The sequence below is a fragment of the Notechis scutatus genome, chromosome 3, assembly GCF_049901735.1.
Source record: "Notechis scutatus isolate UNSWTSFEM ecotype Mainland chromosome 3, rNotScu1.2, whole genome shotgun sequence".
Taxonomy (NCBI): domain Eukaryota; kingdom Metazoa; phylum Chordata; class Lepidosauria; order Squamata; family Elapidae; genus Notechis; species Notechis scutatus.
Genome location: NC_142011.1, coordinates 9007866 through 9029360, shown reverse-complemented (window position 1 = coordinate 9029360; position 21495 = coordinate 9007866). Strand labels below are relative to the sequence as shown.

Genomic DNA, 21495 nt, shown 5'->3' with positions numbered 1-21495 from the left:
AAGAGAGAGAGAGAGAGAGAGGCTGACAGATAGAGAGACAGATAAACAGACACAGACAGACAGAAAGAATTCCCATTAGATTTTATTTCTTAATTTTCCTTGTGGTTGGACTATATCCCAGTTGGGAACATGCTATAAATAGCATTTTTGTTTACTTGAACAAACCATAATTGGTTAGGCTGACACCACATGCTGAATGCCATAAATTATTATTCTCAAACCACGAAGACCAGGTTTACATATTACCCCAAGCACAAACCCAAACAACCACAGTATGATTTTGTAAACATTTACAGTAATAAGACAAAATTAGCCCCATCTGCCCTATTAAAATTAGCCTGCCTGTGCTAAGTAAGGATTTCAAAGAAAAGGATTCTGTTTCTGTATTTGCCCCCCCTAAGTTGGCTTTGTATGCACAGGAAATGTTGACCTGGGAAAGAACTCATACAGGGCTAGTCTGGATGAGACCACATTTCTCCTTAAGGGACAATCTGGAGGTGCTCCTGGATCAACCGTTGATGCTGGACAGGCACATAACACCCATTGCAAGGAGAAGAACTTATTTTATCAACTTGAGCCAACAGTGCCAGTGGAACAGCCCAGGACTTGTCTGAATGAACGCAATTACTTATCCACATTCAACTCTATTCCATAGCAATAGGAGATTTTATTTTATTTTTATTTATTTTGTTTATTTATATCCTGCTTTTATTATACCTAAAATTCCTTCCTCCTCCTATGTTCCACACAGCAGCCCTGTGAGGTGAATTGGTAGGAGAGCTAGTTGGGTAATGAAACCTCTGCGGGAAAACAACCAAGCTCAGAGACCAGCAAGGACCCCACATTCATCCTCCTCTCCGTAACACCCATACCCTTCTAGCACTGATGATGTTACCTACTTGGGTAATGAAATGTCTGTAAGAAAGCAACCAAGCTCAGAGAGCACCAAGGACCCCACAGGCTGCCTCCTCCCCGTCCTCCTCCTCCTCTCAAACTCCACTCCCTTCTGATAATATTACTTAGTTGGGTAATGAAATGTGTGTAAGAAAGCAATCAATTCAGAGACCACTAAAGGCCGCACAGTCCCCCCCCTTCCTCCTCTTCCACCTAGCTGGCTTTCATGCCTAAGGCGGGACTAAAATTCATTGTCTCCTGGGAATTGGTCCAAATTCAACTAGCCAGCTTTCATGCCTAAAGTAGAATTAGAATTTACTATTTCGGGGTGACCCAAAGAGGCAACTCAACTTTCTTTTCTTTGAAGACATTTCGCTTCTCATCCAAAAAGCTTCTTCAGCTCTTCATAGACATTTCCTGGTGATTAGCCCAAAGTCACCTAGAGGGTTTTCATGCCTAAGGCAGGACTGGAACTCATGGTCCTCTGCTTTTTAGCCTTAACCACCAGACCAGACTGGCTCCACCATATAGACATTCTACAATGGAAAAAAGGGCCAGCCTGCTCCATTTTGCATAACCACGTTGTGCCGATATGTGGTCTAGGGAATCTAAAAAGCCACGACCAAGCCCGTCCGTCTGCAGACCGAACATGCAAAACCTTAAAACTGTGAAAGGATTATACATCTGATTAATACATCTGATTACTTTCCTGCCCAACGTGTGCACAATGGGGGTTATGCCAGGCGAGGCATCTCCTTTGGGAAATTGCAATGCAAACGTGTCTCCATTTTGCAAGGACAGACGGAAGGGGCCGCGAGGCAGATGGGCTTCCATGCTCAGTAGCATATATTCGTTATCAAAGAAAGGCATGGTAATGTCCCTTCAGATGAATGCAGTCTGGGGGAGGCCAGATCTGAGAAGAGCTTGAAGGCAGAATAATTTTGCATGTTTTAAAGAGGTGAAAATGTATTATTAAGCAGGAGGAAGAGACAGCCTTTATATTTCTAAATATTTTGCCTGTGTGTTCTGAGCAAACATTTCTCACCGTGCTATCAAGAAAACTGCCGGTATTAACCGAATAACAGAGTTGGAAGGGACCTTGGAGGTCTTCTAGTCTAACCTTCTGCTCAAGCAAGGAACCCTATACCGTTTCAGAAAAATGGTAGGATTCTACTGCCAATGATCTCTTTTTATTAAATTTATATGCCGCCCTATCTCACTCTCCAAAGCAATACAGGTGGTCCTTGACATAGAACCATAGATAAGGTTCCCCTCACACATATCTGCTAGTCGTTTCTGGCTGTAGTGGGGCAATGCTTATCTCCGTTACAAAGCTGAAGAGCCAGCGCTGTCCAAAGACATCTCTGTGGTCGTGTGGCCGGCAAGACTAAACACCGAAGGTGCACAGAATGCTGTTAGGGGTCCCTATTTTTCTACTTGCATTTTTACATGCGTTCGAACTGCTAGGTTGGCAGAAGCTGGGACAAGTAAACGGGAGCTCACTCCGTTATATGGCGCCAGGGATTCGAACCACTGAACTGCCAACCTTTCTGATCGACAAGCTCAGCGTCTTAGCCACTAAGCCACTGTGTCCCTACGACCATAATTGAGTCCAAAATGTCTGTTGCTAAGTGAGATAGTTTTGTTGAGTGACTTTTTCCTCCTTTTACAACCTTTCTTGCTATGGTTGTTAAGTGAATCACTGGGGTTGTTAAGTGAGTAAAATGGTTCTGATCTCCCCATGGACTTTGCTTGTCAGGAGATCAGAAAAGGGGATCATGTGGCCCCGGCATACTGCAACCGTCATAAATATGAGTCGGTTTGCCCAAGTGTCTGAATTTTGTTCATGTGACCATATTATGACCATGCTGCAAAAATGGTCACGAGTCACTTTTTTCAGTGCCTTCAAGACTTTGAATGGTCACCAAACAAACGGTTGCATATTGAGGACTTCTAGCACTGATGATGTTATTTAGTTGGGTCATGAAACGCCTCCAACTTCAGGGTGATCACCTGAGTTTCGGGCTGCCCCCAGGTTTCAGCAGACCAAGGAGAGGTTGCAACATGTTACTACAGGTAAAGGAAGGATTCAAGTGGGGCGGAGTGGAGTCCTCCAACCTGTGTGACTTTGCAGATTGGCAGGGAAGAGGAGAGGGGAATGGTTCAACGCAAGCAGCTGGCAAGCGCAGGCGCACACATGTGCAGCTCTATTTGTGCAAGCAGCAGACATGCATGCACGCCACTTGTGCAAATGGAGCATGCACATGTGCATTCGCCTGCTGCTTGTGTGAGTGGGGATGCACACATAATTTTTCATCACTACTATGGCCCAGTTCCGAGCAGTTTATGGCCCAGTAATGGGTCACATCCCAGGGGTTGGGGATCCCCTGGGCTAGCGTGTTGTTGTTTTTCTAATTTTCTTCATACATTTTTCTTTAACATACATAAGTGTTTAGTAAACACTGTATTGTCTGAGTCAGTTTATAGATAATAATAGTAATAATAATAATAATATTCATTTAGACCTAGTAATAATTTTCCTACTTCTAATTTCTACCTCTATTGTCTAACCATTAATAAAAACACATCCCATGTTAGAAAATATTTTGTGTTTTCTTTGTCCTTTATCTTTAATGTTAACCTATCCATTTTTGCACCGTCTAAGTGTTTATCTAATTATATTTTCATCTGTAGGAGTTCATCTTCCAGTGTTATACATATACAATTCTCGCTGCTGTCAAGACATGTAGTATTAAGTATACATTCCCTTTGTTGGGCTGGAGTGTTTTGAAGGAGGGAAGTCAGTGGGGTGAGTGACGGATGTTCTCCAAGGGTGGGCTTCAAAAATTTTAGCAAAAGGTTCTCTGCCTGGTTGCTGGGTGGGCGTGGCCATGGTGGGTGTGGCCTACTCGGCCTCCTGCACCATGGTGTGGGGGGGTGTTTTTCCCCTCCCCAGACTCCAGAGGCTTTTCTGGAGCCTTCAGGAGGGCAAAAATGGCCTCCCCGGACTCCAGAGGCTCTCTGGAAGCCAGAAATGGACCCATTTCTGGCCTTTCCTGTAGCGTTCGGAAGAGACTGAGCTGAAGTCTTCACTCCGGTCCGTGTTTCCAGCGGGAACACGGACTGTTCCTATTGGTTGATGCCGTTTGACAGCCGGCTATAAAAGGGAGCTGTCAAACGGCATCAGCTGTTGTCTGCCAGCTGGCTGCCTTGTTAGTGTGGCAGCTGTGGCAACCCTTTATTGTTTCAATAAAGTAAAAGCTGAAGTTCGCTCCGAGTTTGCCTCAGGTTATTCCGTCGCTCTACAACATCCCCGAACTTCCAGGAGGCCTGTTTTTTGCCCTCCCTGAGTCTCCGTGTGCGTTTTGCACTTACCTGCATCCAAAACGGGCCACGTGGGGACTCCTGGCAGGGCCAGCCAGGGGTGGGATTTGGGGGCTTTCCGAACTACAGCACTCCTGAACCTGGATGTCTCGCTTCAGAATCAGGGATATGTCATGTAAACCAAGAATGTAAGGCCTCACCTTTCATTCTGTGTTGAAGTCCACATTGCTGTAAGAGCAGCCAGCCAGGAGCCCTGGTGGCGCAGCAGTTAGACTGCAGCGCGGATACTCCTCAACATACAACTGTTCATTTAGGGACCATTCAAAGTTACAATGGCGTTGAAAAAAAAGTGACTTAGGACAGTTTGTAGCTTCCGCATGATTATGTGATCCAAATTCAGATGCTAGTCAACCGGTTCATACTTATGACCGTTGCTGGGTCCCGAGTTCATGCGATCGATCATCTTTTGCAACCTTTTCAAGAAGCAAAATGAAGAGGGAAGCCAGATTCACTTAACAACTGGGTGACTCACTTACCGGCTGCAGCGATTCGCTTAACAAACTAGGGTGAGAAAAGCTGTGAAAACGGGGCAAAACTCACTTAACCAATGCCTCACTTAACAAGAGACACGTTGGGCTCAATAGGACTCGTAGGGCGAGGATTATCTGTATTGCAAACTCTGCCCACAGTCAGGAGTTTGATCCTGACGGGCTCCAGATTGACCCAGCCTTTCGTCCTTGCAAGGTCGGTAAAATGAGGACCCAGATTGCTGGGGGCGATACGCAAATAATGCTCACGCTGTAAACCACCCACAGATATTGTAAAGCACTATGGTATATAAGTATATAAGCCTAAGATCTATTGCTATTGCTAATCCTGCTTTTATTTTAGGTGAATTGTAGCCAGGCGTGGTTCAAGAAGGGAGTGGGAATAAATTATATCCCAATTTGGGGTCCACAGAGAGAACTCTGATCCTCATTTGCTGCCTCTCATCCATAATTCCAACCTCTTTTCAATGGGGTACCGGCGTCCAGATGGGGTCACCGACACAATCTGGAGCTAGCAGTACTAATGAACATCCTCAAGGGAGGATTGCATTGCTTCGCAGAAGTCCCAGATCCTAATGCCCAGAACAGGAGGCAAATGAAGAGACGAGGAAGAGAAGGAAAGGTGGGGGAAAGCCAAGTAACCCATACAGGCAACAGGAACCCATACTCACAACGGTTCGTTTAGTTCAGTTACAACGGCACTGGAAAAAAGAAAAGACTTATGACCGTTTTTTCACACTTACGACCTTTGTAGCAGGCCCACAATCATGTGATCAAAATTCAAGGGCTTGGCAGGAATGGTTCATACTTATGACGGCTGCAGCATCCCGGGGGTCACATGATCCCCTTTTGCATCCTTCTGACTGTTCAGAGAAGGCTATAGACTACTATGAAGTGGTATATATGTTTAAGTGCTATTCTATTCTATTCTTATTCTATTCTAATTCTATTCTATTCTATTCTATTCTATTCTATTCTTATTTTATTCTATTCTTATTCTATTCTTATTCTATTCTTATTTTATTCTATTCTTATTCTATTCTAATTCTATTCTATTCTTATTTTATTTTATTCTTATTCTATTCTAATTCTATTCTATTCTTATTTTATTTTATTCTTATTCTTATTCTATTCTAAATTCTATTCTATTTTTATTTTATTCTTATTTTATTCATATTTTATTCTATTCTTATTTTATTCTATTCTTATTCTATTCTATTCTATTCTTATTTTATTCTATTCTTATTCTATTCTATTCTTATTTTATTCTATTCTTATTCTATTCTATTCTATTCTTATTTTATTCTATTCTTATTCTATTCTAATTCTCTTCTATTCTTATTTTATTCTATTCTATTCTTATTCTATTCTGTTCTTATTCTATTCTATTCTATTCTATTCTATTCTATTCTATTCTATTCTATTCTATTCTATTCTTATTTTATTCTATTCTTATTCTATTCTTATTCTATTCTTATTTTATTCTATTCTTATTCTATTCTATTCTATTCTTATTTTATTTTATTCTTATTCTTATTCTATTCTAATTCTATTCTATTCTTATTTTATTCATATTTTATTCTATTCTTATTCCATTCTATTCTTATTCTATTCTATTCTATTCTTATTTTATTTTATTCTTATTCTATTCTATTCTTATTTTATTCTATTCTTATTCTATTCTGTTCTTATTTTATTTTATTCTTATTCTATTCTAATTCTATTCTTATCCTATCCTATTCTTATTCTTATTCTATTCTATTTTATTCTTATTCTATTCTTATTCTATTCTAATTCTATTCTATATGCCTAAGTGCTATTCTATTCCTATTCGTAGCCTATTCTTATTATCATTCTATTCTATTTCTGTTCTATTCTAATTCTAATTCTATTCTCCTACTGGTGGAAAGTTTAGCTGCCCCACTGTTGTTTCTTCGGATGCTTTAAGCTACACCCCTACACCCCAGGCCAATGTTCAAAGACTAATGACCTACAATCATAGATCTGAGGAGGCTGGTTTTAAGCTTAGATGCTTGATTCTCACAACCAAGCAGTAGGATGAAAACTTGGATGCAGCTCTTCCGAGGACACCATGATAGGGTTCCTCTCCACATCCTGAGCCCGTGAGGGGAGAATGTCATTTCTCTCCTACCTCCTCCCCCTTCTTTTCCGTTGGAAGCATCACCTGTTTGCGTGGAAAAGGACACCCGCCAGCTAGCAAATCAACGACTCCATCCTTTCTCCCTCACTGCACTTCCTTGCCTTTTGTCGCTATATATTAACCTTCGGATGACAAAGACAGATCAGCCCAGCTACTTTGCAGTGGGGAAATATATGTGTGTGTGTGTAGCTTAGGAGCAGGGAGGAGAATTTTTCTATATATGCCTTTGCCCTTCGACATTTTGGTTGCCACAATGTAAAAAAAAAAAGATGTTGAGACTCTAGAAAAAAGTGCAGACAAGAGCAGCAAAGATTATTAGTGGGCTGGAGGCTAAAACATATCAAGAATGATTGCAAGAATTGAGTATGTCTAGTTTAATGAAAAGAAGGACGTGATATCAATGTTCTGATATCTTAGGGGCTGCCCCAAAGAAGAGGGAGTCAAGCTATTCTCCAAAACACCTGAAGGCAGAACAAGGAGCAATGGATGGAAACTCATCAAGGAGAAAAGCAACTTAGAACTAAGGAGACATTTCCTGAGAGTGAGAACAATGAATCAGTGGAACGGCTTGCTTCCAGAAGTTGTGAATGCTCCAACACTGGAGGTTTTTAAGAAGAGGTTGGATAACCATTTGTCTGAAGTGGTATAGGGGGTTTCCTGCCTAGAAGACCTCCAAGGTCCCTTTCAATTCTGTTATTCTATTCTATTTAGAGACCAGAATATGTATCCCTCCAGCGTTGAGACAGATGGTGCTCCAACTGCCTGATTTAGAACAAGACCCAGCAAAGATGACCCATGATACTCCTTCTGAATTCCAGGATTTTTATTTATTTATTCATTTGATTTGATTTGTCAATCGCTTACAAGATAACAGGTATAAGTATAAACATAGTTATGAATACATGAAATGGACACATATAAGAAAAATAAAAAGAAACAATAGGACAGGGACGGTAGGCACGTTGGTGCGCTTATGCACGCCCCCTACAGACCTCTTAGGAAAGGGGTGAGGTCAATAGTAGACAGTCTAAGGTTAAAGTTTTTGGGGTTTGGGGAAGAAACCAGAGAGTCAGGAAGAGTATTCCAGACATTGACCACTCTGTTGCTGACGTCGTATTTCCTGCAATCAAGTTTGGTGCGGTTAACCTTGAGTTTGTATCTATTGTGTGCTCTTCTATTGTTGTCATTGAAGCTGAAGTATTCATTGACAGGTAGGACATTGCAATATATAATTTTATGTACTATACTTAGATCAGACCGAAGGCGGCGTACTTCTAGGTTTTCTAGGTCTAGAATTTCAAGTTTGGTGGCATTAGGTCTTCCGCAACGAGTAGAGGAGTGGAGAACTCTCCTTGTGAAATATTTCTGGACTTTCTCAACTGTGTTAATATCAGATACGTAATGGGGGTTCCAGACTGATGAGCTGTATTCGAGTCTATTTGGTCTAGCAAATGTTTTGTACGCTCTAGTTAGTAGTGTGCAAAGAAGATGACCCATGATACTCCTGAATTGCAGGATGTTCTTTATTGGGGATCTTGGCCCTAATTCCTTGCATACATTCTGCTTATTTTGGAAGGCTTCCATTTGAGAAGAAAGACTTGTAAAAATATGATTTTTCCATCCTTTCCAACATCAGTGAGTACGAAGGATAGCACAAACTTGATAAGTCCAGGTGTATGTCCAGGTAGTCCTGGACATACGACCACAATTGAGCCCAAAATTTCTGTTGCTAAGAGAAACAGTTGTTAGCTTAATTTCGCCCTGCTGCATGACCTTTCTTGCCACCGTTGTTAAGTGAATCACTGTAATTGTTAAGTCAGTAATGTGATTGCTAAGTGAATCTGGCTTCCCCATTGACTTTGCTTGTCAGAAGGTCGCAAAAGGGGATCCCATGACCCCGGGACACTGCAACTGTCATAAATATGAGTCAGTTGCCAAGCATCTGAATGTTGATCACTTGGCCATGGGGAGGCTGCACCAATCACTATCATTGTAACTTCAAACAGTCATTAAGCAAATGGTTGCAAGTCAAGGATTACCTGTACCTCTTGGGAATCAACTTTAAGTCAGCAACGGATGCCAAAATAGTCAACATTCTTTCCAACATCCCATCCAAATCTTAGATCGTTTCATTTTGGTAAAATTTTGATAAACGATATAGGGCATATACAAAAAAATGGAGATGGTCAAAGCACATGAGGGAGACCCGGGAGATGATGGAAAGACCACATCAAAGTCACCACATCAATTAATAATGGTTGAAGCCATCAGGGGAACAAGAACTTTGTGTCTCCCTTGACAGAAGAAGAAGAGAGAAGAAGAGAGGAGGAGGAGGAGGAGGAGGAGGGGAGGAGGAAAGGAGAAGGAGAAGGAGAAAAGGAGGAGGAGAGAAAGAAGAAGAGGAGGAGGAGAGGAGGAGGAGGAGGAGGAGGAGGAGGAGGAGGAGGAGGAGGAGGAGGAGAAAATGAGGAGAGGAGGAGGAGAAGGAGGAGGAGGAGGAGGAGGAGGAGGAGGAGGAGGAGGAGGAGAAGGAGGAGAAGGAGGAGAAGGAGAAAAAGGAGGAGAGAGGAGGGAGAGGAGGAGGAGGAGGAGGAAGGAGGAGGAGGAGGAGGAGGAAGAGGAGGAGGAGGAGGAGGAAAAGGAGGAGGAGGAGGAGGAGGAAAAGAAGGAGAAAAAGGAGAAGAAAAAGGAGGAGAGGAGGAGGAGAGGAAGAGGAGGAAAAGGAAGAAGAAGGAGGAGGAGGAGAAGTTTTATTCTACTGACTATTTCCACCATCCAGGCAATCCTGAATTCTAGCATTCCAGGAAGGCAAAAAGGAAGAATAGCTATTTTTCCAGTAACCCAATACTGTCAATAAACTGCAATTCTCAGAATCCTTCTGGAGAAGCCAACTATAACAAGGATATCAGCTCTGAGAAGGTTTGTTTTCAGTCTGAATCAACTCCCAGCGTGTAAGGCTAATATTGTGGAAATTGATTTGCAACTGTCACTGAGCTCAACTCTCTCTCTAAAGATGTGTAACTGAATATTTTCTTCATTTTTCTCAGCTGATTACAAGCGGTTCTCGATCTTCAAAACAGCTCTTACATCCTTTACATAAATCTAACTTTGAAAAAAATTTAAATTCAACCAGAGGTGTATTCTGAAAAAACAACAACATACCACTTTTAAGTCAAACAGACATATTTAGACACGGGGGAGAAAATGTACTTCTAGCTGCTCACTTCTGAACCACATCAAACAACTCTGAAGGTCTGGAGTTACACATAAACATTTGCAAGCAGGAAGAACTGTTGGGCAGGTAGTCCTCAACCTACAACCACACTGAGCCCAAAATTTCTGTTGCTAAACAAGACAGTTGTAAAGTGGCTTTTGCCCCAGTTTATGGTCTTTCTTGCCCCCATTGTTAAATTAATCATTGCAGTGAGTTAATAACCTGGGGTGACCCCACCCTACAACCCTGAGGTTCGTTGATGTGGACACTACCTACCTATCTATCATCTATCTATCTATCTATCTCTATCTCTCTATTTCTGTCTCTATCTGTCTATCTCTCCATCTATCTCTACCTATCTATCTCTATCTATCTATCTACCGTGTTTCTCATATAATAAGGCCGGGTCTTATTTTTTTTTTGAGCCCTGAAAAAATGGCTAGGCCGTCTTTTCGGGGGTGACTTAATTCCCCCCCCCCTTGCATCTTTGGGTGGGTGGGCGGCGACGGCTTGGATGTTGACCTCGGCGTTGGTGGGGCACTTCGTATTGGGGTCAACGCAGGCAGCACCATATCCAGGTGTGCAACAAAAGTACTTCCTAATGGCAAGCCCCCCCCGCCATTTCCCCCCCATTTTGCATGTTTTAATATAGGCCTTAATTTGGGGGGAGGGGCTTAATTTCATTTCTTGCCTATAAAACATGCTGGGACTTTCTATTGGGGGAGGCCGTATTGTTGGAGAAACAGGGTATCTCTGTGTATCCATCTATATCTCTGTCTATCTATCTATCTATCTATCTATCTATCTATCTATCTATCTATCTATCTCCATCTCTCTATTTCTGTCTCTCTGTCTCTGTCTCTGTCTCTGTCTCTCTGTCTCTGTCTCTGTCTCTCTCTCTCTCTATTTATCTATCTCCATCTCTCTATTTCTGTCTCTCTGTCTCTGTCTCTGTCTCTCTCTCTCTCTCTATCTATCATCTATCTATCTATTTATCTATCTCCATCTATCTATCTATCTATCTATCTATCTATCTATCTATCTATCTATCTATCTATCTATCTAAAAATAATAAGCCCTTTCAAATCTTCATCTTAAAAGACCTGCCCAGGGAAGGAAAGGGTTTGAAGCAGCAACAGGAATCCACACAACAACACGTGGCGACACTGCATGGCGTTCAAGAAATTAATTTACTCTCCAAACCGTGGAAGGAAGCTTGCAATGACTGATAGCCCTTTCTTTTGGAGAGGCATTAAAGCACTAAATTGAATTCAGTTTATGGAAGAATAATTTAATCCCCTCTTCCACCGCCTCCTCTCCTTCCCTGCTTGTCTTTCCAGGCTGAATCTTAAAAGTGTGAGAAACCAGCAGACTCTTCACTCACAAAGACCTCTTGAGCTACACTTGGCTCCCTCTTGTCGAATTTGCAGGTTGTCAACTTGGGGTACAGCCAGTCTAGAAACAAGAAGGACTCGGGGTGACACGATAGCAGTATCCCAGTATTTGAGGTGCAGCCAGAAAGAAGAGAGTTAACCCTATTCTTCAAAGCAGCTGAAGGCAGGACAAGAAACAACGGAGGGAAACTAATCAAGGAGAGAAGCAACCCAGAACTAAGGAGAAACTTCCTAACAATGAGGACAATTAACCAGTGGAACAACTTGCCTCCAGAACTTGGGGGTGCTCCAACTCTGGAGTTTTTAAAAAGAGACTAGACCTGTGATGGTGAACCTATGGCACACATGCTAGAGGTGGCACGCAGAGCTCTCTCTCTGGGCACGTGAGCCGTCGCGCCAGCTTAGCTCGGCTGTGCATGCGTGCGTGCGCCTCCCCTGGGCCAGCTGATCTTCAGGTCTCTGCCGCGCACTCACAAGTGGGGTGGGGTGCACACATGGGGGTTGCGCATGCATGTGTGATGGCGGGGCGCACACACAGGGGTCGGGTGGAGTGCATGCGCAGGCGTCACGTGTGTACGTGTGGGAAGGTGCACATGCAGGGGGTCACGCATGCGTTGCACAGGTGTGCGGGGGTCATATGCGCATGCATGGGGGGGCGGAGCATATGGGCGGGGCATGCACATGGGTTGCATTGTGTGGATGCGCCTGCACGCTTTGGTCACTTGGTGCTGAAAAGGTTAGCCATCACTGGACTAGACCATTGTCTGGATTGGTATAGGATCTCCTGCTTGAGCAGTTGGCTGAACTAAAAGACCTTTAGAAGAAGATCCAACCTGGAAATAAGGAGAAGTTTTCTGACAGTGACAGCAATCCACCCATGGAACAGAAGTTGCCTTCAGAAGTTGTGGGAGCTTCATCCCTGGAAGCTTTCAAGAAGAGACTGGACTGCCATCTGTCAGAAATGGTGTAGGGTCCCCTGTTTGGGCAGGGGGTTGAACTAGATCCATGGGACAACCTTGAACTACGCCGCCTACGGTTGGACTTAAGCGTAGCACACAAAATTATCTGCTACAATGTCCTACCCGTCAATGACTACTTCAGCTTCAACCACAACAATACAAGAGCACACAACAGATACAAACTCAATGTTAATTTCTCCAAACTTGATTGCAGAAAGTACGACCTTAGCAACAGAGTGGTCAATGCCTGGAATGCACTACCTGACTCTGTTTTATATCCTCTAGCCTCCACTCCTTTACCCTTAAACTATCCACTATTGACCTCACCCCATTCCTAAGAGGTCTGTAAGGGGCAGGCATAAGTGCACCATTGTGCCTACTGTCCCTGTCCTATTGTCCCCATTTATTCGTACCTATTTCCTGTATTCTTACTCATGTTTATACTTATATCTATTATCTTGTAAGCGATTGACAAATCAAATAAATAAATAATAAATAATAATAATAGATGACCTCCGAGATTCCTTCCAGCTCTGTTCTGAATGAAATGAATCTCTTAGCCCAGGGGTCTCCAACCTTGACAACTTTAAGACTTGTGGACTTCAACTCCCAGAATTCCTCAGCCAGCTTTGCTGGCTGAGGAATTCTGGGAGTTGAAGTCCACAAGTCTTAAAGTTGCCAAGGTTGGAGACCCTTGTTTAGCCGATTCTCTTCCCCAGCAGACTTGATACATATGGCTCCCACTGGCCAGGCTCAGAGCCAAACGTCACTCACCTTTGAAAGGCCGCCAACTTCCAAATAAAAGCAGATGATGAAAATATTCCAGGTGACCCAAATGGCCGTCCAGATGGCGTACTGGGTGGAAGGATGGGACATGTAAGAGAGGGGGAGAGAGAGAGAGAGAAAACAATCTTATTGCTTATTGAAAATGTTTTTTTTAATTGCCTTCCCCAAACCATCTAAGTACAGATAGTCCTTGACTTACAACAATTCATTTAGTGACCACTCAGAGATACACAATTGTCAGGAGACTGTGAGAAGAAAGAAAAAAAGAAAGAGACAGTGAGAGAGAGATAGAAAGAGAGAAAGGAGGAAAGGAGGAAGGAAGGGAGGAAGGGAATGACCATTGTAGCATCCCCATGGTCACATGATCAAAATTTGCACCCTTGGCCACTGGCTCCTATTTATGACAGTTGCAGTGTCCTGGGATCACGTGATTCCCGTTGGTGACCTACTGACCAGCAAAGTCAATGGGGAAGCCACATTCACTTAACAGCCATGTTACTAACTTAACAGCTGCAGTGGTTCACTTAACAGCCATGGCAAGAAAGGTCATAAAATGGGACAAAATTCACTTAGCATTCTTGGGGTGTCTTTATGTTCGAACAAGCAAAGTTCTGTGGCCCGCCAGCAGCCAGCAGAGCTGGCAGCAGATTGAGACAATGAGGAGGTTGGGGAGGAACATGGGCCAGTCCTGGAGTCTGGGGAAGGCTCTGACGATGGCTCTGCATCGGAGGCAGAGATGGGGCCAGGGACGTCTCACAGTTATCAGCTGCCTTCCGAGTTGGACATCAGTGGGGCAGAAGAACAGCTGGAGCCTGTTCCCAGTGTGCGTATGCGCAGAGCTGCCAGGAAAAGGGAACAGCTAAGGAACAAGGGTCAACTCGGGAGTAAAGGCACAGGTGGATGGTGAATGGCCCCTTTCATAGGGAATAAAGAGGAGTGAAAGGGGAGTGGTGTTTGCAGGAGACTATTAGTTCGTTTAATTAGTGTGAAGATTTGTTCGTGACTTCTTGCCAAGTATTTTCTTGTACAGCATTGTGCTTGGAAGCTATTGGCCTGGTAACTCTCCAAGCCTGATAAGGTGTATGGTTGTAATTCACTCTTGAAAGACTGTTTGCCTGGACTTTGCTGGATGTGAATGATAGGAAATCACATCCAGTCTAATAAAAAGGGGCTTTGTCAGGACGAGGAGTCTGTTTCGTGATTTTGTGAAGCCTAGGTCAAAACACAAAGACAATGGGGGAAGTCAGTTGTAGTGGCACTTCGTGCATGAACAGGAGCTCCCACCACTTATGTGGTCTGGTTCTGAACTGGCCATGGCCTGGTTTGTGGACTGCGGCCCAAAATTTGGGGACCCCTGCACTAGGAAACCTATTGTACTTTCAGTCTTCCAAGATTCGAGTTAATGTAGCTTTACAATAAAATAGAATTAGCTTATTTGGTTATGTTTCCTGTCTGATCTACATGGTAACATTGATATCAGCTCTGGAGATAACAAGCTGATTACTCAAATTGCAAAGAGTTTATCTTATGGCTGTGATTATCATGGATCGCCAACTCCATATAAGAAGAATCTCACAGGCAAACGCCCTTCAGGCTGGCAATTAAAATTTGCAGCCCCTTGTATTATGAACTGCCAGATTGTTCCATTGTTTCCCCCCCCCCAAAAGGCTGCAGAACAAAGTGAAAACATTGGATTGAAGTGAATTAAGTCTCCTCTGTTGCAAGGGGTAGATCAAAAGCAATTATCTGCTTGTAATCTCAGTTGCCCCTGGTCGCATTCAAATGTGCTATGGGAGACAGACAAGCTGAAGACAGTGCTTGCATGTTTGAAGTTGTATAAACTGCAACAGGCCAGGTTTAAAACAATCATCTGTTACTATGGGGTGGAGAACGCCCGGCGTTCCCTTTTCTGGCAGATTGTGACAATGTGATTGGAAGTTTTTCTGGATCAACCCAGGAATTAAAAATTGGCCCTTCACTGTGCCAAGCATCAAAGGAAATACCCATGTTTTTCTGAAAATAAGACCCTAGCTTCTACCCCACAGGAAGTAACTCTATTCAATTCTACTATATAGTGCAGTGTTGGTGAACCTCTTGGGCACTGAGTGCCGAAAAGGTCATGCAGACATTGTGCACGTGCTCGTCGAGGCTGCACTCAAGAAAAATTGAACTTCTGGGTTTCTAGCGTGCATGCGCACCCGACAATCAGCTGGTCGGTGCGCATGCACGTGCTGGTTTTTGACACTGCCGCATATGCGAAGGCAGGGGTGGGATTCTACCAGTCCACACCTATTCGCTAGAACCGGTTGTTAACATTCTAAGCAATTCGGAGAACCAGTTGTTAGAAGAAATTACTGGCCTAGTCCTGTAAGGAAGGCAGGAAGGAAACATTCTGGTGTTGCTTACAGAAGCTGCCTCTCCATTAACCCTTATTACATTCTTGGCAGGACTAGACTTCCTGTCTCAGGAACTTCTCTAGAGTTTTTTTCCCTTCCTTTGCTGGTACTTTGCTTGTATGGAGTGACCATTCAAGGTTACAATGGCACTGAAAAAAGTGACTTATGACCATTTTTCACACTTACGACTGTTGCAGCATCCACACAGTCATGAGAGGCCAGGCGAGGAAATGTATGCCTCGATGTGAGGGATATTGAGTTGGCCACACCCAGCCAATAACATGACCATGTCCACCCAGTCACATGACCACCAAGCCACGCCCACCACCTAAGCCACGCCCAGAGAACCGGTTGTTAAAAAATTTGAATCCCACCCCTGCGCGAATGGATCGCACTCCAGAAAAGCCGAACTTCCTGGTTCTAGCACAAACGACAATCAGTTCGGCCATACTGGTATTTAAAAAAGCCTACAATCAGCTGAGAGGAGGAAAAAAATCCTCTTTTCTCTTCTTTATCCCCTTAGCTGATTGGCGCAGCAGTCTCAGCTGGTGTGGGTAAAGCTGCGCACTGGCGTTAGGCAAGCCACGCCCACCAAGCCATGCCCACCAAGCCACGCCCACCAGTGGTAAAACAATTTGAATCCCACCACTGTGCTATACCATCATTGAAGGGATACATATTCTCATTTTTAACCTAAGCACTTAACAGCTGTCTTGTTTAGCAATGGAAACTTTGGGTTCAATTGCGGTTGTAAGTTGAGGAAAGCCTGCAATCACTGGCCCGTTCCCACAATTTAGCTCTATGCGTCTTCCAAAAATGAAGTCCCATTGAAACTGCTGGACTTAAATCCCCATCTGGATATTATACGCCAGCCTTAGAATCGTTAGCAAACTCACCACCACAATGTAGCGTGGTCTATACTGGATTGTCCCAAAAAGGCCAAGGATCACCATGATGATGTGGAGGAAATTGGCCAGAATCGGAGCCCATTGGTAGCCCAGGAAATCAAACACTTGTCTCTCCAAAGCCACAAGCTGGGAAAGAAAAAGAAGGAAAAGTTTAGTTGTACGTCCACATTGTACGATATCTACAATTGACAATATCTTGGAAAAGCTCATGCTTAGAATACTGTATTCCGTTCTGGTCAATATAAAAAAATTCTTGAGAAAGAGAGCAGAGAAGAGCAACAAAGATGATTACGGGACTGGAGGCTAAAACATATAAAGATCGGTTGCCGGAATTGGGTATGTCTAGTTTAATGAAGAGAAGGACTAGGGGTGACATGATAGCATTTCCCCTAATCCCATGTTTCAATCAATCAGTCACCATGTATTGATGGCCCCAGATGAAAAACAATTAAAAAACCAGAAATACAATACAATAACTTTGAAAAAGAAATGTATTAAAATTGTGAAAAAGTCCGCTGTGAAAATCCCTATATGTCAGGGATCTAAACTCAAGAGAGCAGAAAAGACCCCACACTCTTCCTCCGTTCCATAACGCCCACTCCCTTCTAGCACTGATGATGTTACCTAGTTGGGTAATGAAATGTCTGCAAGAAAGCAACCAAGCTCAGAGAGCACCAAGGACCCCACAGTCCTCCTCCTCCTCCTCCTCCTCCTTGTTGCAAACCCAGTGGTGGGATTCAATTTTTTTTTACTACTGGTTCTGTGGGCATGGCTTGGTGGTTGTGGTAGGGATGGATACTCTAAAATCTCCAGTCAGAGGGGGTATTTGCTGGTTCTCTGAACTACTCAAAATTTCTGCTACCAGTTCTCCAGAACTGGTCAGAACCTGCTGAATACCACCTCTGCGCAAACCCCATTCCCTTCTAACACTGATGATGTTACCTAGTTTGGTATTGAAACGTCCACAATAAAACAACCAAGCTCAACCAAGAGCGCTGAGGACCCCACAGTTCAACACTGAGCTACCAATATTTTCCTTCAAATTCTTAAATATGGTTCTGCATCTCTTAAAAGTTTTCCCCCAGGCAGATCTCCAACCCAACAACCCGTTGCTTCTTCTTCTCTGGCCTTCTTCAAAGATGACCTCATGGTTATTTTCCTCAACTTAGAAAACGTTTAAGAAAAATGTCTGAAAGCGATATTCTCCGAATCCAGAAGAACCCATGACATGAATAAAGGAGGCAAGCACGCCCAGCAATCTTGAATGAAGCATCTGGAGAAGTGGAAGAAAGAAGGCTATTATTCATTTCAAAATCAATTTTCTTTGCATCATTCAGCGCCAGTGGGAAGGGGTTAAGCGCTTAATCTTCCATTAGGAAGATCAGAAAGACATACGGTGGAGGACATTTCAAAATCTTGGATTTCAGACCGGGGTAGATGGCGAACACATGATTGAAATCAGTTTACTCAATCGGGCATTTAATTAGCTTGGTTTGTTGCATTAAAGCAAAATTAAAAAAAAAAGATACAGATAAAGAACCAGCCTTTGCATATTAGCTTAAACAGCAAGCAAAGGAAGGGCAAACGAAGAGATTACCGCTGAATATGCTTGAAGGAGGTAACCTCCCGCTGCTAGATATTGTAAGGATGAATCCAACTTTCCTTCTTAGAACATAGAATAATAGGGTTGAAAGGGACCTTGGAGGTCTTCTAGTCCAACCACCTGCTCAGGCAGAAGACCCTATAGTAGACCAGAGAAATGGCTGCCCAATCTCTTCTTGAAATCCTCCAGTGATGGAGCCTCTACAACCTCTGAAGCAGAGGTGGTATTCAGCGGTTCTGACCTATTCTAGCGAACCGGTAGCGGAAATTTTGAGTAGTTAGGAGAACCGGCAAATACCATCTCTAACTGGCCCCGCCCCATCCATTCTCTGCCTCCCGAGTCCCAGCTGATCTTTGGTTGCCCTGTACAGGAGAACGGAGCTGGAAAGCAGGTTAGTGGGGTGGGGTGGGAATGGGATTTACAATATCTTTTCCCTGCCATGCCCACCAAGCCACACCCACATAACTGGTAGTAAATTTTTTAAAATCCCACCAAATCTATCTATCTATCTATCTATCTATCTATCTATCTATCTATCTATCTATCTCCATCTATCTATCAATCATCTGTCTATCTCTATCTGTATATCTGTCTGTCTGTCTGTGTCTGTCTGTCTGTCTGTCTGTCTCTCTCTCTGTCTCTGCCTCACTCTCTGTCTCTCTTGTCTCTGTCTCTCTGTCTCACCTCCCTCTGTCCCTGCTACAAATATATGGAATCACACTTCAATATGAAAATTGTTTGCATTTAGTGAACAATGTTTTGAGATGTTTAATTTTTTTGTGCTACTGTGTATGTACCGAACCCTGAGAAAAAAGAGAGATTTGTCTTTTGGGCATATTTTTAATGGATTTTTCCCCACCCACCCCAGCTTTTGGGATTATTTTGTCTGTGGAACACTTGATGATTTGTTTTAGGACAAAGTATCAGAATTTTTGCAAAAGCCTGGCCTGGAGAATAAACAGAGGCTAGGCTGAAATTGGAGAAGATACCGCTTTTGGTGTCTGGTTTTTTTTTGTGTGTGTGTGATATTACATTGACACTTGAGTAATGCCTTTAAGAACTAATTTCTTCCTGGGCAATTTTTTTAATTAAAAAAAAGAAACCAAACAAAAGGTGGTATGTTGGAAGGCAAATTGATGTCCTGTATTGTCCTGTCCTTTGCATTGATTTTCTGGAACAGTTTGAAGCTGTACATTAAATCTCTCTGCGGTTATTGAAAATATCTGCTGGTAGTCCTCATTTAGTGAGTGCCTCAGATAGTGACCAGTTAGGAGTGTGATGAAAAAGTAACTTTGTGAGCAATGGCCATATTTATGACTCTTGTAGCATCTCTCTCCCTCTGTCATCCATCCACCATTACAATCAGTTAATTATGTATGTATTGTCTTGATCCTGACCCATTTTTTTTTCCTTCACAGCCCCCATTGCCTAAACAAACAATCTCTTCCTGAGCTGCTTTTCAACACAGCATTTCCCTAAAAGGTGCCAAAGGAATTAGCTCAGCTCGGTGAACCTTAATTAATTGATTAGAATCAGCTGCCATCCTGAAACTGACCAGACTTTAATCAGTGTCACACTGAAAGCCTTTGTTTGCCTCCTTTAAGGCCTGGTGGCTGCAGTCACCAGCACCCTAGGCAAGCAGCTGGTACTAATGCATTCCTTTTGATGTGTATTCCCCAATATGCACCCGCTTACTCTCTTGTAATCCCTTTCTCTCCAATGCATGAAAGTACAAATACCAATTCTCTTCTTGCTAATTGTTCTAGCGCTGGGATGAGCATTCTAAAAAAGGCAGGAGAGTGGATGAAAGGGCTGTAAGATTTGCCCTTCTAATAGCTTCCTTGTGAGTTGACTTCTGGAAATGTCCCTGTTTGGAGTTATATCTATGATGCTGTAAAGTAGGGGTCCCCAACCACCGGGCCGCGGACCGGTACCGATCCGCGGAACAACTCCTACTGGGCCGCTGGCTTGCTGGGCGCCGCCATCTTTTTTTGATGAAAAAGTGCTTCCGGTGAGCTTTTCCGGGTAGAAAGCTCACCGGAAGCACGCGTTTCATCAAAAAGATGGCGGCCAGCACTTCCGGTGAGCTTTTCCGGTAGAAAGCTCACCGGAAGCACGCTTTTCATCAAAAAGATGGCGGCGCCAGCGCTTCCGGTGAGCTTTTCCAGGTAGAAGTCACCGGAAGCACGTTTCATCAAAAAGATGGCGGCGCTAGCGCTTCGGTGAGCTTTTCGGGTAGAAAGCCATTTCTACCCGGAAAAGCTCACGGCGTTAGCCGCTTATCTTTTGATGAAACGCGCTTCCGTGAGGTCACCGGAAGCACTTTTTCATCAAAAAGATGGCGGCGCCCAGCTGATGCCGGTACGGCGGCGCAGCGATGCCGGACTGGCCGCGGCGTAAAAAAGGTTGGGGATCACTGCTGTAAAGCAGAATAGAATAACAGAATAATGGAGTTAAAAGGGATCTTGGAGGTCTTCTAGTCCAGCCCCCTGCTCAGTCAAGAGACCCTATCCCAGTGTTTATGGCTGCCCAATCTCTTTTCGAAAACCTCCAGTGATGGAGTACCCACAATGTCTGAGCAAAGGAGACCTTTAGTAAAATCATATGCACAGTTAAGGATGATGTGACTTTTTCGCTCAGCAATCACTTCACTTTATGGACAAATTGCTAATCCCAAATCACAGTCACTACACAAAGACTCTCCATGTTGCAAGCATGCCAGTTTCAAAAGTTGGCCTGCTTGTAATGTACACATTTATCCTACCGTACTTATTTCTTTCCATTTTGTCCCTTTCTGCCTAACCTTGTTTGTACTCTAGCCACAGCTGATACAGGCTAACAGTAACCAGCCAAGCAAATACATTAGCAAAACATTTCCCAAACTAATTGGATTTCCAAGAAAACAAGAAAGGAAGCCCTAATCAATTTCCTTCTTGAATAATTGGGGTGGATATTACCCCTTGATGTTCACCGACTGAGAAAATGAAGGAGGCATGTTTTCGGTCAAAGGAAAGGAGCAGAGGCTTTTTGTAGTTCAGATGCTTCATTAAACCCAACCATGCCTTCGTTGAACATATGATGTAGAGTTCAGAACAGGGGTTTGGTTCACATCTATACAGTGGCCGGTTGGTCATGTGACTGGGTGGGCGATGTCACTCATCACACCCAGCCCGCCCTCCTGGCTACTCGCTTCAAAGGAACAGGTAAGATTCAGCCAGTTGGGATTAATCCCACCACTGGCTGGCCCCGTTGTATATATATATATATTTGCATACTCGTAATACTGCATTCTGATTGGTCCGCCATTG

The 21495-nt window shown here is 43.5% G+C and overlaps 1 protein-coding gene across 3 annotated transcripts in view; it reads right to left on the bottom strand.

Annotated features, from left to right (window-relative positions):
• NKAIN4 (sodium/potassium transporting ATPase interacting 4) overlaps positions 1-21495 on the bottom strand; it is a 149657-nt gene that overhangs the window by 64946 nt on the left and 63216 nt on the right. For all 3 annotated transcript variants that reach the window (XM_026683409.2, XM_026683413.2, XM_087959181.1), the window contains exons 2-3: positions 16573-16710; positions 13269-13349 (exon numbers count right to left, since the gene is read on the bottom strand). In XM_026683409.2, the coding sequence (XP_026539194.2) occupies positions 13269-13349; positions 16573-16710 (219 nt within the window). The remainder of the gene's footprint in view (positions 1-13268; positions 13350-16572; positions 16711-21495) is intronic.